At 35.8% G+C, this 18,582-nt stretch overlaps 1 protein-coding gene across 1 annotated transcript; it reads left to right on the top strand.

The window, feature by feature from the left end:
- Positions 1-42: 42 nt before the first annotated feature.
- Positions 43-17,137, top strand: PPWD1 (peptidylprolyl isomerase domain and WD repeat containing 1). Its single transcript, XM_070935855.1, has 11 exons — positions 43-241; positions 1,927-2,029; positions 2,508-2,608; positions 3,175-3,295; positions 3,996-4,443; positions 5,538-5,728; positions 7,923-8,112; positions 9,587-9,768; positions 11,536-11,617; positions 14,939-15,121; positions 16,966-17,137. The coding sequence occupies exons 1-11, from the start codon at positions 43-45 to the stop codon at positions 17,107-17,109; spliced, it is 1,944 nt and encodes a 647-aa protein (XP_070791956.1). The 3' UTR covers positions 17,110-17,137.
- Positions 17,138-18,582: the final 1,445 nt, after the last annotated feature.

Genomic DNA, 18,582 nt, shown 5'->3' with positions numbered 1-18,582 from the left:
CGGATGGGCCTCGGCGACTTACGTCAGATGACGTAAGGCAACATGGCGTCGGCGGAATGTGTTCGCAAAAGAAGGGCTCGAGAAGAGGAGAAGGAGGAAGAAGAAGAGAAGGAGGAGAAGGAAGAAGAGAAGAAGGAGGTGTCTGAAAAGCATGAAGGGTCTGAGGAGGAAGGAGATAAAGACCAAGAGCGTTGGGTTGGGCCCTTACCTGGGGAGGCTGTGCAGGCGAAAAAGAGAAGAGGTAAAGGAGGACCAGGGACCAAGTCACTTGGTGGAGTTGAGTGGCTGTAGAAATGGAATAAATCAATAAAAATAAAAAAGTAATAATGACGCGATACAAATCTTATAAATAAAAATAAAATTAATCCGGAAGATTCAAGAACGGAGAAGTACCTAGAGCCCCGTCAATCCTGACACTCTGATTCCAGACACTTTTTTCTCGGGGAATCCTCCTGCGATTAATGTTCTCTAATGCCAAGTACAGAGTTGCAAGATTGCAATCCCGTTGGGTTTCCTAGTCATTGTCTCTAAATCATAAGTTCCCACTCGGCACAAATAGATTTAGAGCAGTTTTTTCTCAGTCTGGTGACTTTCCGATCTATGGATTTAAATTGATGTCTATTTCCTGGAAGCAGCAAGCCTGTATCTGTACACTTGTATCTATAAATCTTTAGGTTTCACATGATTAAATCCACCTATAGACCCACGCATATTATGGCATTTGTCAGTATTAGTACTGTTATAAAGATTACTATTTACTCTTATTATGGAGAGTTTGGTGTTATTCTTGCCACTGACAACACGGTGTATTATTTGGTTTGTTAGTAAATGGACCAACACTTTTGATTGGTTTTAGGACTTGGTTAGATTTTTTGTAGCTTATTGTACATTGAGAACACCCCACCACTCCATGTGATTAGCTTGTTCTCTGAAATTCCACAATGCTGTTTATTAGCTCTGCTACATGTCCTATTAAGACTATATTACCCCTACTTACCCTTTCCCTTTTTAAACTGATGTCAGGTTGTTAAATTAATTAACAGAGTGCCCAAACTCATCATTATTTTTCTTATAAAAGTTTGTTTGCTTATTTATTAAATTTGTAAGGTCCTCAGACTTCCTACCAACTTAGGTGCTGTACAATTTTAAAAATAAATTAACAATAATGAAAAAAAATACTATGTTTTCTAGACAAAATGAAGCTAACACCTCTCAACATACAGTATATTCACCATAGTTTCACCATTCAACCCAACCCAAAGCGGGGGGGGGGGGGGGGGGAGTTTTAAGGCTTCATTTAAATAGGTCACTTGGGGAACATATAAATCTCTGAAAGAATGCTTTTCCAAAGGAATTGTGACAGCAAAATTTTGTGGGTCCCATTAAGTTGTGAAAAAATAGGCAGGAATGTTAGGTATGCTTGCTATCTTGAATTGACCAAAATACATTTTTAAAAAGGCAAAATAAAAATATAATCATTATCTAATTTCCATTTTTGTTGTCTAACCATTGATAAAATAAGCCCCATGTCATATAGTACTCAGTTCTTTCTCCTTAATTGCTAGTGTTAGTCTATTCATTTCTGCACATTCTAATATTTTCCTGATCACATTCTTATCTGTGGGGATCTCTTCACTTTTCCAATTTTGTGCAAATACAATTCTAGCTGCAGTTAATATATGAATAATTAAATATGCATTCCCCTTACTATATCTTTTGGGTAAAATTCCCAACAAGAATATTTCTGGCTTTAAATCAATATGCTGCTTTATCATTTTTTCCAGCCATGTATGTATTTTTGTCCAATTTTTTTTGCTTTTGAGCATGTCCACCACATATGATAATATGACCCAGTTATTAAATTTTGCTTTAAATCAAATCTAAGTGAAGCATTTTAATTAAAAATGTTTCTTATTTTCTTCATAGTTCTTGAGTTTGAACATGTCTACCTTGATAATCTTCCCAGTGCTTCAATGTATGAGCGTAGTTATATGCACAGAGACGTCATTACTCATGTAGTATGTTCTAAGTAAGTCTAATTTTTTTTTACTAATGTAATGTTAAATTGTATATCTCTTTCAGAAAGTGTTTTTTGTTTAAAAGTTAAGATGTACTGTTTAGCTTCAATGTGGTTAGCTGAATCCTGCTTCAAATTCTGTGGAACGGTTTCCGAATTGTGCTCTAGAATAATTATTTGGGGTAAATCCATATCATAATCCAGAGTTACAAACTCAGTAGAAGGCTTAATCCAAATTGTGTGACATATTCTGAAAGAATTAATGATCTTAGGAAGTTTGATGTAAAATGGCAAGGCTTCTCTCAAAAATGGTACCTTGCACTCCTTTCCTTTTGTTCTAGATCCTTGCTCAAGTTTTACAGTTTTATCATTCTAAGATCTGAAGTGTGTCTTAAACATCAGTGTGTAAAACTGGGGAAGTACAACACCTTTTAGCGCATTGGGATCTTTAGATCTAGCCTTTATTTCTTTCATATGATTGTATTTGCAGAACAGATTTCATAATAACAGCCAGCCATGATGGACATGTCAAATTCTGGAAGAAGGTAGAAGAAGGAATTGAATTTGTTAAACATTTTCGTAGCCATTTAGGTAAATTATTGTGTATCTGCATAGTATAATTTTTATATTGCCTATTTTTCTTTCTTTGTTCTCTGATCTATTAAATATAAATTTTCAATATTAAATGTTACTATAGAGATACGTGTCAGTCTTAACTAATTTTAAGCTTTTTGTTGGAGAGCAGTCTGTCTCTTGAGTTACATTACTCAGCAGAAGCAGGCAAAAATTAATACAATTCTAGTAAAGGATTGGAAAGATTACATTCTGCAAAATACAGACATCTGAGAATTTTCTTTTGAACGTCTCAGAATCATAAAGAAAGCACTTCTGAAAACTGGCTTTTCAGGACTGTGTTTGAAGCCATGCTGTGATATCAGAAAACTACAGTGGCCCTCAGATCTCCATCTATTGTGATCTTTGGATACCTGCCATAGAGCAATATCTTACAAAGATCTATTCAAAAGTTTAATAGGAAGTGTTCTGAGGTAGTTTTTATAGGATTATAGCCATCTTTGAATATTTATCGTGCAACTCATTTTTAATCATTTTGTTCAAACATTTTCTCAAACAAAAGTTATTTTTTTTAACCACAATAGGTGTTATCGAAGGCATTGCAACCAGCTCAGAAGGGGCGCTCTTCTGCTCTGTTGGGGATGATAAAGCAATGAAAGTTTTTGATGTGGTGAACTTCGACATGATCAACATGTTGAAACTTGGGTAAATCACTTAATATTTGCAATTATACTGGTTTGATTACCAAGTGTTTTAAAATATTTTTGCCTAAAATATCATTAGAAATTGATGGATGACTAATTAACTCTTTTCGGTGTATCTTAAGTCAGATTGCACAAAATCACAGGCAATATATTGTTATTATGGATTTAATTAGTCATTTATGGTAGCCAAAGCATTAAAGTAGGTTTAATTATTTGCATTCTTCTGCCAGTGAAAGGGAAAGAGCTATACATAATTGTGCATTTTAGAAAGCCATGACCGTCAAAAGCAAAGATGCTTACTTTGGTGAGTGTCTATGGAGATTCTCAGTCCTCCGGTCATGGTTGTGCCAAAGGTGCTTTTTTCAAGAGGCAATAGGACTTTCTGGTTTTTCTTTGAAGACGTTTCGCTTCTTATCCAAGAACTTTCTTCAGCTCTGACTGGATGGTGTGGAATTTACTTTGGTGAGCTTACCAGCACTTCTGAATATATCCAGAGTTGGACTGCTTTAAGGATAAAATGAATAGCAGGATATACATTGAATGATTTAGTAACTAATAAATATTATTACAAATGAGGCTGTAGTGTATTGTACTTTAGAAATACATTAATTTTTCTGTACGTTTTGATCCTTGTAGTTTTTAAAATTTGTTTTGGAATGTTAAAAGGAGTCCTAATATTATGTCCATCTCATTCATTCTAGCTACCATCCGGGCCAGTGTGAGTGGGTCTATTGCCCGGGAGATGCTATCTCTTCAGTTGCAGCCTCTGAGAAGAGTACTGGAAAAATATTTATATATGATGGTCGAGGCAATAATCAGCCGCTTCATATTTTTGATAAACTACATACATCCCCTCTTACTCAGATACGGCTGAATTCTGTTTTTAAAATCATAGTATCTTCTGACAAGTCTGGAATGATTGAATATTGGACTGGTCCTTCCCATGAATATAAATTTCCTAAAAATGTGAATTGGGAATATAAAACAGATACCGATTTATATGAATTTGCAAAATGTAAAGCTTACCTAACCAGTATGAGTTTCTCCTCTGATGGCAAAAAAATGGCTACTATTGGCTCTGATAGAAAAGTCCGGATTTTCAGATTCTTAACAGGAAAGCTTATGCGAGTCTTTGATGAATCTTTGAGTGTAAGTATTTTTTTTTTCTTATATTTATTCACTTTCCAATAGTTTTCTTTTAATCCTTTCAGTGATGAGATTATCTGTATTTGATTATAAGAATTCTTTTGTAAGAAATGAATTTTCATTTTCATATTTAGCCTGTAGCAGTTTTGTGTTACTGGTATGTTAATAAGAAAATGCCACCATTTGGCTCCATTTTCTTTTACATACTTTAGTGTGGATTACTAGATTGAAGTAAAGATTCTAATAACTAATGCTGTTTGTTATATTTAACACTTTGAAACAAACTTTACAGAAAGTTTAAATCATAAAATAATTGAGTTGGATGTAATCTTAGGGGGCATTTAATCCAGGCCATAGTTCAATGCAAAATTTATGCAAAGAATTTCTTTAAAAGATTAATTTATTTTCTAAGGGTTTTTCCCCCTGCTAGGCAGTTTTAATTCTTTGATTAACAAGAATAATACAATTCAGTATGTGAGCTGCTACATAGCAAGATTCAATAAAAAACAAAATAATTAAAACTAATACGGAAATAGTAATTTCACCATCAACTCCCTCCAGAAATTATTAAAATAAAATAGTACTGTCACAGTGCTATTACTATGATAGTATTAAACATACTGATGATAGTTCTTAACTAAATGGCCTTCTAAACAACTCAAGCTTTCTTAAAACTCAAGCCTAATGGGGCCATTTGGACTTCAGTTTGAAGGCTGGTTTATAAGTAGGCACCACTACTGAGAAACAAGAGACTCAATATGGACCTCACATAATATGCAATTATGAAAAACCTCACATTAAATAATTATATATTTTTAAAATATAAAATGTATGTATATTATTTCTCATACTGAAATTTTCTGCTTCAAGGGCAGTCTGGGCATGCAGTTAATGGCAATAAATAAATGGATTGACAGTATTGAATTAGCAGTAATATTTCACAATTATGCTTGTTTGATTATATTAATTGTAAGTCATTTTATTGTAGTGTTTATGGAAACAGTACAATATCCTTGATGGTTAGGCATTAATAAAATGGATAATATGCTAAAGCTCAGGTAGATTACCTTTTCTAATGGCTAAATGTCATGTTCTAGATGTTTACTGAGCTACAGCAGATGAGACAGCAACTCCCTGATATGGAATTTGGACGACGTATGGCTGTGGAGAGGGAATTGGAAAAGGTGGATGCTGTAAGGTTAATTAACATCATTTTTGATGAAACTGGACATTTTGTGCTCTATGGGACAATGTTGGGAATTAAAGTCATCAACGTGGAAACAAATCGGTAAGTTGAAATTCTGGTTATTTAATTGCAACTAGCATATTTTGTAATGTTAGGAAATTTTAAGGAGATCTTAAAAGCATTCAACCTCAGCATTCTTATTTTATTTAACAGTTTCAATTTTGTGTTTGATATAAATATTGCCTCACTTAAACACTGCAAACCAGAATTCTGGAGAATGTTGTCTTATCAAACATAAATGTATATATTTTAAATAATTACTATAGAAAAAATAACTAAAAAAGAACAAAACAGAACAGAAAATTTAAAAAAAGGAAGTGCATCATGTAAAAAAGTTATTCAGCCATTTTAAACATATTATTAAACCTTGACCATTTGGAATAATATCAGTCTTTTCATTACACTGATAAAGAGCTGGTTAATAAACACAAAGTAATCATAGATTATGATTTAAGTTGTTTACAACTCTTATAAATAGAATTGCACTGTCTTTTTAGCATTAAAGAGTATTATTTTGCTGTGTCTCCTGCTTGATAAATCTTTACTTCTTTATATATATGGCTATATATAAGGTACATTTGTGTATTCACATCTTTAAAATGTTTTGATCTTCATGATACCATATTTAAAAATGTGTGGAAATTAAAGCAAAATGAAGTAATATTTAGACAAGCTTATATGATCTCTTAAATAATGTGTTTCACAGCCAACTGTTTTAAATCATCCCTGACTTATTGAATAAACATAAAAGACAATATTTTATTTAATTAGTTTTATCTTACAATAATAAGAAATGTATTATTTAAAACCCTTTGCCACTGATTTTGAAAAGATGGATATTTCAGTTATTTCAAAGTTCTTGTAAATAGCTGATATTCTACCTTAGTGATATTGTTTAATTGTTTATAAAATATATTGTAGATTTAGAAGTATTTAAAACCCATTCTAATGCCATCAATGATTTGGGAGTTTTAGATATGCAAATGCTAATGTTAATTGAATAAAACAGAGTTGCTATTGGGTGGTATTAGGTCATCAAAATCATCTTGCAGTAATTTCATTGGTTGAAAATTAATAGATATTAATATTTCTATTTGCCCAAGACTTAGAAAAGAGATGACTTTGTAATTTTCAGAGTGGGATTATATGTATGTTTGCCTTATGAATGAAGTCTGAAATTACATTTCCCTCCCAAATTTTCCAGATATGGCTGATAATCCTTAGTGAAGAAAATGCAATAGAACTATTGCTAAAATTAGAACCAAGTCCTTGCCATAATTAAAAGGAGTATATAATAACTTTCTTACTGTGCTTATAAATGCTCTTATTTTTTTGGACACTTGCATTCCATAGAATATTTTGAAGTCAAAATATATGAATTGAAAGTCATTAAAATTAAAATCTTAATTATATCTAATTATATGTTAATTATAATTTAGTTACATAAAAATTGGGGGGGTGGAAGGGTATTATTCTTTTAGATTTTCATGGGAGTGGGGGTGAATTGCACTTCTCATTCTTCCAAAAACAAACCAAACAAAACCTATAGGTGTGTAGGTATGCATCAGTGTTTGGAGGATCCAATGTGAGAAGGCTGGAGGGAGGGCACGTAGTGAAGGAAACAGGTTCATGGGGTAAAATGGCTACCACGTCAGACTCTGATTTTCATTTCTGCTATGTATATTCAAAGGACACTGGACACGATGAAATATGTATTTATTTATTTGATAAATTTATATAGCCACTCATCTGACATGCATTACTCTGGGCGGTAAACAAATTATTAAAGAATAAGTAGAACAAATAGTAAAGAACATAACAAAAAGTATTAAAATATTAAAAGCAGTAAAACCAGTGAAATCATAAATATAATATGCAGAAGAGCACAGTCAGTTTTCCCTAATAATATACCATCTTAGAGATTACATACTCACATTACTGGATACCTAGGCAGATGACAAAGCCATGTTTGCAGGCCTTTCTAGAAGGTTATCAAAGTCGGGGCCAATCTGACCTTAGGGGGAATTAGGTTCCAAAAGATGGGTGTCCCTGCAGAAAGGTTCTCCTCCTGGGTCCTGTCAGATGACATTCCTTCATGAATGGGACCCACAACACATCCTTCTTGCCAGACCTGAGTTAAAGCAATATTTTGTGTTATGTTGTTGATTCAAGAGTAAAGATTGCATGATGAATTAGAAACTTAATGGTGATCTTAGATTTTACTTTCTAAATATAGATGTGTGAGAATCCTAGGTAAACAGGAGAATATCAGAGTTATGCAACTGGCTCTGTTCCAGGGAGTGGCAAAGAAACATCGTGCTGCTGTTACCGTTGAGATGAAAGCATCTGACAATCCAGTTCTCCAGAACATCCAAGCAGATCCAACAATAATCTGTACTGCCTTTAAAAAGAACAGATTTTATGTGGTATGTTTTATTTTTTAATTTATTGCTTTATGTATTGCTGTAATTTCTAAGGAAAGCCAGGACTTAATAATAGAAGTATAAGAAATACAATAATATAAGCATTGTTCTATACTCTCAAATCCATGTTAACTCCTGGTGATTGTTTAGACAAGTCCTCGTCATTTTCTTGGCAAGATTTTCAGAAGTAGTTTGTGTTGCTTCCTTCCTCGGGCTGAGAGGGAGCAACTAGTCCAGAGTCATGCTTTATGCCTAATGTGGGACTAAAAGTCACAATCTCCTGATTTCTAGCCTGTTATATTAACCATTACACCAAACTGCCTTTACATATTGATATAGTTACCTGATATGCAACAGATAAACACTGGAGCTTACAAAGAACCTTTATAAGCAAGCAGTTTCTGGGATTCTGCTTCGACCTGTATTGTCTCATCCAAACCCAAACAGCTTCCAAATGAATTAGCATCTCCACCCCACAAAAATAATATGTCTTTTCTTATGTACTTAAAGATATAGTTCCAATTCCAACTTTTGTATATGCATCCATGTTGAATTGTGACTTTCCTGAGGGCTAGATACTCTAGGTGACATTATACAGAATTAGCTATTTTCATACATAGTTGCACTAGATTCAGAGAGCTTGTCATATCAGTAAAATGTTCCATGTTATTTTAAACAAAAAATAACCGCGTTTTATTAAAAGTTAAGATGTACTTAAATCAAAGTTGATTTCTGAAGACTGCATCCATGCACTTTTTTTGATGGTGTTATGGAAACAATTAGCTATTGCTATCTTTGAGGATGCAGTCCTTTTTCAAGTTTATCTGTGTATTTTTCTACATTTGAGTTTTCACACAAATTTCTTGCAGATGTAACACCAAATATATTTACCAATTCTTAATGTTATAGAGGGAAAAAAATCAATCCATCAGATATTTAGATCCTAATCATTGTAGAGCTTTACATGCCAAATCCAGAATGTAGAAGTTGACTCAGTAGCAGATTGATTGTACAGCTTTTTTAGAACAAGTGGAATAGTATAAATTCATAAGAGTGTTACACTTTTAGATGTATAACAATAGCATTTTATACCAGGAATCTTGCTGCATTGCAACTCCAAGCAAACTGAAATGTGTATAATCGGGAGCTTTGCTTTAACAAAATCTGAAAGATTTACAGATTATCTACATACCAGATGATGATGATAGTGGTGGTGGTGATGATGTTAATGATGTGCTATCAAGTTGAGAGGAAGGGGGAGAGAGAGGTCTGTCTCTGTTTTGATGCTTCAGCTCCTCCAATAGTGAACTCTACTATAACCAAGTTTGTTCACTTGCTGTCCTCTTCTCTTTTCTTCTACCTTTCCAAACATTAAAACCTCCTGCAGAGATCTAGGTCTTCCCAAAACTAGACAGTTTTAGGTGTGTAAACTTTAACATCAAGAATAAAACTGGGATTCATCTGTCTTGTCTATCAGTTTACTAAACGTGAACCAGAAGATACCAAGAGTGCAGATTCTGATAGAGATGTCTTCAATGAGAAACCATCTAAAGAAGAAGTCATGGCAGCCACTCAAGCTGAAGGGCCCAAAAGAGTTTCTGATAGTGCCATTATTCACACAAGCATGGGAGATATCCATGTCAAACTGTTTCCTGTTGAGTATGTATATGAAAACTGTTTTAAATTTATTATCAGACCTTTCACCAACGTAGTGGATATTCCTTTTGTTCCAATCTCACAGTTGCTTTGTGGTGTGGCATATTCATCTGAAAAAAAGATTCTCATTGAAAGCTGAGGAAGGTGTTCATTCTGTTTCTTCCCAAACAGGGCACATCTTCATTTGTACACTCTTTCCCCCTTTGTAAGATAATCAGACTGATACTTCAACTTTAAAAGAACGGGAATTGTCCTTATTTTTGTTCTCATATATTGCAAACTACAGGCAAACCTTATAAACAAAAACGAAGAGGCAATGTTAGCGATATGCACAGTTAAATTGATGGGTCCACAAGTACAAGATGTAATGACAGACAGTGTAATAGAACATGCACACAAATGCATACCTGCCTGGGATGTAGTGGGTTGTCCTTTTTCATTCCCTTAAAGTGGGGTGTCCCTAAGACCTTAACCGCAATTCCTCCTGCACCTCAACATTTCTGGGGAGAGTTTGTTTGGAAAATGCAGTTACTACAAATCATCTACTTTACTATGTAGAAGATGTAGTGACATCTTTCTCTGCCTTCCTTATTTTGTGCTTCTGTTTGACTGGGGAGTTAAAGTTACAATCCTTTCAGAAGGAGAATGCTGATTCAATAAGAATGTATGTCTTTATTGTGTGGATCAAGGAGATGGAAATAGAAAGGTGAAAGGAAGAATGGAAAAAAATGAATGCAATAATTACTTTCAGTTGCTCTTTTTTCAGGGGTGGGCTTCAAAAATTTTAGCAAGGGGTTCTCTGCCTGGTTGCTGGATGGGCGTGGCCTAGTTGGCTCCTGCACCACGGCGGGGGGGGGCATTTTTGCCCTCCCAGGCTCCAGAGGTTTTCCTCGCGCCTCTGGGAGGACGAAAACAGCCTCCCCAGGCTCCGGAGGCCCTCTGGAGTTTCCAGCCTTCCCTAACTTCCAGTAAGCCGTTTTTTTTGGCCTCTGCGCACGCCCTGCACTTACCTGCATCCAAAACAGGCCATGTGGGGACTCCTGGGAGGGGAGGGGCGGGCGGGGCCAGCCAGGAGTGGGATTTGCACAGAATCTTAGTTAGAGATTTTCCTGAACCTCTGCAAACCCCCAGCAGCCCACCCCTGTCTTCTTTCATTCAGAAATATGCACCTGATGCATGCATGCACACACACCCACAGAAGAAAGACAGAATGAAATAGAACAATGTATAACAAAGGCACCCAAGTATAACTCATTTTCCATAAAATAAAACTCTAATCCTTATTCCATTGGAAGCTGGAATTGTAACAACTAATTTATTTGACTTTAAGACAGTCCAGGAAGTCATGCTCTTGATCCCCTTATGAGAGAAGAAGCAAAAGGGAAAAACAAAATAGAGCTGGACAATTTTCTAAAAATCCCCCCTGCAGATGAGTTTTTCCTTTTCTTACTGGCTCTCTAGCATTTGATTTCCTTTCATTCATTACACACAAAGTTAAAGAATGGGGATTTAAAACTCTTTAATGTAGGAAAATATTGTATTAATTATGAAGGTGACTCTGATATTGCATTACTTCTGAGTATTAGTGTTTGAGAACACAAGAGTTGGCACTGCATTCCTGTTCTTTTTACAGCCTTTCCACTAGCATTGCATTGCTCATTGTAATAATAATAAAAAAATCCTACCTAGATTGGCTCAGTAGGGTCTAAGTCTAAGTGAAAATATTGGGTTGCCACACTGTATGTTAACAGGATAACTATCTGACTGCAGGTGCCCCAAAACAGTAGAAAACTTCTGTGTACACAGCAGGAATGGTTACTATAATGGACATACTTTTCACCGGATCATAAAGGTAATCGATGGCTATTCATTCCTTTCAGCATTTATAGTATACACTTGGTTCAGTGAAATGGCCAAGTTGAGATGCCTTTATTTACATTAGCAAAGTTGCTGTAGCTTTGATTTACCTAGTAGTTAATTATAGCCCTTTACACGTCATAACGAGTTTTGTATTTCTGAAGTAAATCTGCCAATTTTTTAAGTTTTAGTAAAAAATCCATTTAAAATGTTTGTACATTGTTTATATGAAGTTGATATGTTGCTTTTACTTTATGGGTGAGTCTAATTCGGGAATTAAGCCATTAGATAAAATAATTTTTAATAAAATAAAAAAATTAATATTTTTTTTTAATAAAGCTTAAGCTCCATCACTGAAACTGTGTAACTCATGCAGTGAAATATTGAAACAATTTTAAGGTAATCCTAGACTTACAACAGTTCATTTAATGACCATTCAAACTTACAATGGCACTGAAAAATGTCACTTATGACTGTTTTTCACAGTTGCGACCTTTGCAGCATCCCCATGATCATGAGATCAAAATTCAGATGCTTGGCAACTGGTTCGTATTTATGACTGCTGTTGTGTTTCAAGATCATATGATCACCTTTTGAAACCTTCTCACCAGAAAAGTCAATGGGGAAGCCAGATTCATTTAACAACTGGGTTTCTAATTTATCAGCTGCAATGATTCACTCAACAACTGTGGCAAGAAAAGTCATCAAACTCACTGAACAAATGTCTCACAGAAATGTTGGGCTCAATTGCAGTCATAAGTTGAGGACTCCCTGTATATGTTTGGAATATGTGCACAGGTTTTAATGTCTAGGCAGTCCTTGGTCTATGCCGGGGTCACCAACCTTTTGGACCTCAGGGACCACTAAATTCATAATTTTAAATCCCGCGGACCACTAATATGATCTGCCTAATGACCGGCTGGGTGGGCATGGCTAGGTGATCATGTGACTGGATGGGCGTGGCTAATTCAATGTCACTCATGTCGAGGGGCACCTCGCCAACCTCTACTCACCCCTCTCCTGCCAGCCACTCCTCACCTCCCCACCAGGGCTCTTTAGGGCCCCAACAGGAAGCAGTTGTTGGAGCTAGACAGCCACCACGAGAAAGAGTTGGCAAAACAGCTGGCTCAGTTCAAATTGGATCTGACCGAGAAGGAGGCTCAGCAGAAGCACCTCACTGAGGACTAGGAGCATAGGCTTTCCAAGCAAGGGGAAGACCTGCGGGAGTGCAAGGCCAGGTATCGGCGCCTGGAGGCTCAGCAGGTTGAGATGGTCAGCCAGTCCAGGCCATGATGCAGTCCCAGTGGAAAAAGGCCCTCCGGTTCTTCGCCACCAGCAGCACTTCCCTCCAGTCTTTGCCCAAAGTCCCGCACCAGGAGGCCGAAGCAGACCCCAAGTCGGAATTTCTGTCCCTCTCTGCCCAACACAAAAAGACCTTAAAGGGGGGGACTCTCTGTAGCAACACAAACGTTCATTGCACATCTGTTCCAGAGGCCATAGTTTGAGGACCCGATTTAGTGCAATATAAAAAATGTAAATAATTTTTCTATGGACCACCAAAATTTTCTCACGGACCACCAATTGGTGACCGCTGGTCTGTGCAGTCCTATGAGCTTGGTTGTTTGCTTGAAGTCATTTCATTACTCAACTGGATAACATCTTCAGTTCAAGTGATGCAGGATTTGCTCTCTGTAAATAGCAGCTTACTTGGTGAGGGTGTGGAGGTTTTTTCCCCTTAGTACTTTCTCCTAATTGGGGTGCTGTTTTCTGCTTGATTATTTGTCTAGTATTAGTCCTTGCTTATCTGGGTGCCGGCAGCTTGAGAGGAGGCTTTCTGGAGTTATTGTTTCCTTAGCTTTTTTTATTGTCTCTTTCAAATGGGTGTAAATATGGTTTATTTCTATGATGGCAGATTTGATGGACGATTTCTCTGGATGCCAGTTGAAACTATGGTTAAGCTGACAAATGTGGTTTGACTGCTAGTTGGTGTACATAAATGTGCTCTGCTACTGTTCTGTTGTCTGTCTTACCTAGTGTTACATTCCTTACACTGTATGTTGTAGATGACTCCTGGGTTTTTTGTTGTTGTTGTTGGGCTACTGAATCTTCGGGTTTACTTAAGATGTCTTGGAGAGTTTATGTGCTACAATGTTACTGCATGGTTGTAATAGCTTGTTGTTGAAATGTTTTTGATGTATGGTAGTTACTCTTCCCATAGCTTAAGTTGTTGTGCTGCAATAGATTGAGTGGTCAGGAACTTTTTTATTACTACACAGCTCCACTTGTGGGAGGCTAGGGTGTTTTTCAATAGACTTGTATTTCTATTTTGTTGTAGTTTCTTCTTCTGATGAGAATATAAAGGAAGTGTAGTGTATTGCTTTCTACTTGCCTTGTGATTTTATTCCTTTAAAGATGTTGTTTCATATGTCTTCTCTAGCTGTGGCTTTTTTATTACGAGAAAAGTGTCATTTGCATACTGGATCCATTCTTTTGTTTGTACATGTGGGAGTGTTGTGGTTTCCAGATGCTGCATTAGTCTCTGGTATACCCCACACTAGCTGGCACTGATACTACCTAGTTGGGTAGCGAAACATCTGCAAGCAAACAACCAAGCTTAGAGAGCACCAAGGACTTCACAGTTAAGCCATGAGCTTCATATATTTTCTCTCAAAAATATTTAGTATGGTTAATTTAAAAATACACTTAACAGATGACCTATTGTATTAGAGAATTAAAGAAGTATTCTTGCTATGGGGGAAGCAAAGATTATTTTCCTTCCTTCAATGTTATATTTCATACATTCATTATCATACATCCAGGATTGCTTAAAACAGTGTTTCTCAGCCTCTGCGAGTTTAAAATATATGGACCTCAACTCCCAGAATTTCCCAGGATGTTAGCTGGGGAGTTATGGGAGTTAAAAATCCACATGTTAAACTTTCAGAGTTTGAGAAACACTTACTTTTTACGTGTTTGTATTACGAGATTGTATTTCACAACTTTTCATGAGTTGTGAAATTTATGTGACAGTATGGTAACTCTAGAACATAGTATTTGGAAAGATTTCATAGAGGTTGTATCTCTCACTAACTAGTAATCATGGTACTTCCCCTGAATGCCAACTGCTTAGGTCTCAAAGGAGTGATTTAATACTTCATTCCCGTTTTTTCTGCTTGAGAATTTCTCAGGGAGATCTGATTAATCAGTAGGGTGTTCTGGTTGGTGAAGAATGGGCATTAAATTGAGGCAGTAGGACTGGTGTTACATTATTAAAATGGTAATGTTAACTTAAGACCATATTTTTTGGCCAATGCAGGGTTTTATGATTCAGACTGGTGATCCTACTGGCACTGGCATGGGAGGTGAAAGCATCTGGGGAGGAGAATTTGAAGATGAGTTCCACGCAACTTTACGACATGATAGGCCATATACACTTAGTATGGCCAATGCAGGACCAAACACCAATGGCTCACAATTCTTTGTAACAGTAGTACCAACGGTAAGTAACATGTCAGCTATTTGTCAGCTGTTCAGGTTATATTTTGTGGAATGAAGGGCTGCCACGGGCTGTGTGATGTTGCAAACTGAATAGAAGCAGGATTTTATTTTCTAATTATCTTAACCTTATTTTAAGAGTTAACTTTGTTGCATCTCAAGAATAAATGTCAATAGAAATTCTCAATCATCCAGGTCACAATTGCCCCAAAGGTGCTTTTTCCAAAAGACAACTGGACTTCCTTGGTTTTTTTCTTTGAAAATGTTTTCTCATCCAAAAAGAGTAGTATGAATGAGAAACAATAGAGTGAGAAACAATAGAATGAGAAACAAAATGTTTTCAAAGAAAAAACCAAAAACGTCCAGTTGCCTTCTGGAAAAAGCAACTTTGGGACATCTCAATAGTAGCAGAACTCTCTGCTAGCATTTTTCTGGCTCTTTGAGGATCGCAGAAAAGGGGCTTGAGAGCTGTATGTGGCCCTGAGGCCTCATTGCTCACCCTTAATCTAGCTGAAATGAAAACAACTCATGTGAGAGACAAGAAGGATTGAGATAGTTGATCTGAACAGGAATTTTAAGAAAGTTTAATTGGCTCTGTATTTTATCTGCTAAGAGTGGTTAATTTAATTTAATTTAATTAATTCAATTTATATGCCTCCCCTCTCCGAAGACTCAGGGCGGCTCACAATACAGTTTAAAAAATCATTATAAAAAACATTTAAAAATTAAAAACATTAAAAACTCATTCACACCATTCATGGCCGGATCTCGCCAGATCACAAGAGCAAGATCAATGGCCCCAGGCCTGCCGGAAAAGCCAGGTCTTCACCGCTTTTCGGAAGGCCAATAGGGTGGGGATGGTCCAGACCTCAGGAGGTAACTGGTTCCAGAGAGCTGGGGCAGCCACAGAGAAGGCCCTTCCCTGCGGGCCCGACAACCGGCATTGTTTAGCTGACGGGACCCGGAGGAGACCAACTCTGTGGGATCTTACCGGTCACTGGGAGCTATGCAGCAGAAGGCGGTCTCGAAGATAACCTGGCCCTGAGCCATGTAGGGCTTTAAAGGTAATAACCAACACCTTGAATTGTGACCGGAGACCAATAGGGAGCCAGTGCAGCTTGCGGAGAATTGGTGTAATGTGGGTGTACCTAGGTGCACCCATGACAGCTCGCGCGGCTGCGTTCTGGACCAGTTGTAATCTCTGAACACTTTTCAAGGGTAGCCCCATGAGAGCGTGTTGCAATAATCTAACCGTGAGGTGACAAGGGCATGAGTGACTGTGAGGAGAGCCTCCCGATCCAAGTAGGGTCAATTAAGGTGCAATCCTGACAGTTTTCCTCATACTATAATAGGAAAAATCTAACCACTCAAACACAGGTTTGCTGTTTACTGGTAAATGAAGGCAACAAGAAATCTGAGCATTTCCCCATAGAATTTAAGATTGAAATTGAATCAAATCCTGAGATGGCCATGGCACTAAGTAGCATTAATTCAATTGTATTTTTTTCACATTTGTTTTGAAATGAAATAATCATACTGAATTGTTATCTATTTTATATTGCCTTAAGAATCATAAGTAGAAATAGAATCCATGTTAATAAAATCAGTCATTTCCCTTAACAGAAGGTAGCATACTTTTTTTCTCTGTACATGATGCCTATATAGTTTGGAATATATCTATATTTGCCTGCATGCCTGTCTCCTAGAATGCCAGCCAAGAGGCATTTTTATGTTTATGCATGTTCCCTCAATTACAGATTATAGGATCAATTTGTCAATATTGTTACTTTCAATTTTAATGTTTCTCTGTTTATTTTCACATGTCAACTAATTACAACCACATAACAGCCATGGCTGGATAATAAGCACAGCGTATTTGGAAGAGTCACTAAAGGAATGGAAGTTGTTCAGAGAATTTCAAATGTGAAAGTTAATCCAAAAACAGATAAACCCTATGAAGATGTAAGCATTATTAACATCACTGTGAAATAATAGTAATATTAATTTTAAAAAACACCTCAGGGACTTGAGTTATATGTAAATCTTATGTATTTCTGGCATAAAAAGTTCAGAACAGATTTCAGTCATGTCTTCAAAATGCTCTGAAAAATATTTTTAATGTTTTTAATAAAAGTAAAAAAACAACCATATTAAAACAATCATTTTGCTTCTCATATGTACATATATATACATATATACATATACATATATATATATATGTCTTATGTGGATATTAATTGGTTTCTAGGCTTTTTTGAATAACTTGGCATGGGAAGCATGTGCTATTCCATTTTCATATTGTTATGTTACTATTACTGGTATGGTTTTATTTACCAACAACTCACCTTGTGAAATGGTCTTTTTGCAGATGACTTCACAAAAAAATTAAATTAAAATTAGATATTTCAGATCTGATTAAAAATATTTTAGTAGTATTTGGTGTGACAAGCAGGATTGTTAGTAAATGCAGATTCATCCAGTTGCCCGAACTAGTTTTATGTGGAAATCTGAGATCAGTATTTAAAGAAACATCTTAAAAAACATCAGTATCTAAAAAAAGTCTTAGCAATAACACTGTGAACTTATTAAATTGGGTAGAGGATTATTTGCATTTTAAATGTAACTCTATTCAACATTCTATCTTATCAGATATCTCCTTTCTATAATCCATTATTTCATTTTGTGGGATGAAAAGATAGGGCAAACTGAAAAGCTAGCACATTTTTATGATATTTGAATTAGCCCAGTACAATAAACGACTTAATATAAGACCCTTGTTATAAGAAGACATTAGCTGGGAATGTTAGATTTCTTGAGAGTGGTTTCTTTAAGTCTGTATTTTCAAAGCATGTACAAAAGATGAGACCAAAAAGTGGCTCAACATCAGTGAAGCATAATTTTCTGAAGCAAATATTAGATATAAAACAGGACCTATTCATATGCCACAGTAAACCTAACCAGATTACAGTATTATAGATCAGAATGGGAAGTGAATGGAAAGCATATTGAATTCTTGTTTATATATAAATTATAATGTGGTTCCTATGGTTTTTGACTTAGCGAGAGTATTAGGTAGTGTTCCTTTAAGGATAAATCTGACAAAGCTCTAACTACTGGCCACCAGCTAAGAAGAGAATATGACTGAATCATGCTATTGCCAATTTTGAGTTCAGTTCTGTTAAATTTAATCTAAACAAATTTATTCTAAATTTATTCTAAAGTTTTATACAGAATATCCTGTAAAATCTATTCAGAGGCTCTCCAAACATTGCCAAAATTCCAAGTGAAATTACATTAAATATTGATTATAGGTTCAGTACAGGAAAACTTGGCACATGGGACTAAAGATATGTCTGTATATCAATTTAAGAAAAATAAATTTTGCAATGTAAAAATTCTATAATTTAAAAAGTATCATGACAATTATAACAATTCTTTTATGTTGTACTATTATTCTATATTAAT

Source organism: Pituophis catenifer, unplaced genomic scaffold, assembly GCF_029215685.1.
Source record: "Pituophis catenifer annectens isolate HBS135680 unplaced genomic scaffold, rPitCat1.0.hap2 SCAF_2, whole genome shotgun sequence".
NCBI lineage: Eukaryota > Metazoa > Chordata > Lepidosauria > Squamata > Colubridae > Pituophis > Pituophis catenifer.
The sequence above is the reverse complement of the archived record's forward strand: the minus strand, read 5'-3'. Positions and strand labels throughout refer to the sequence as shown.

Coding starts and splice junctions, on each gene's coding strand:
- PPWD1 (XM_070935855.1), top strand. CDS start 43: ATGGCGTCGGCGGAATGTGTTCGCAAAAGAAGGGCTCGAGAAGAGGAG. Junction 2,030..2,507: donor ACTCATGTAGTATGTTCTAA/GTAAGTCTAATT, acceptor TTGTATTTGCAG/AACAGATTTCATAATAACAG. Junction 8,113..9,586: donor AAAAGAACAGATTTTATGTG/GTATGTTTTATT, acceptor CTTGTCTATCAG/TTTACTAAACGTGAACCAGA.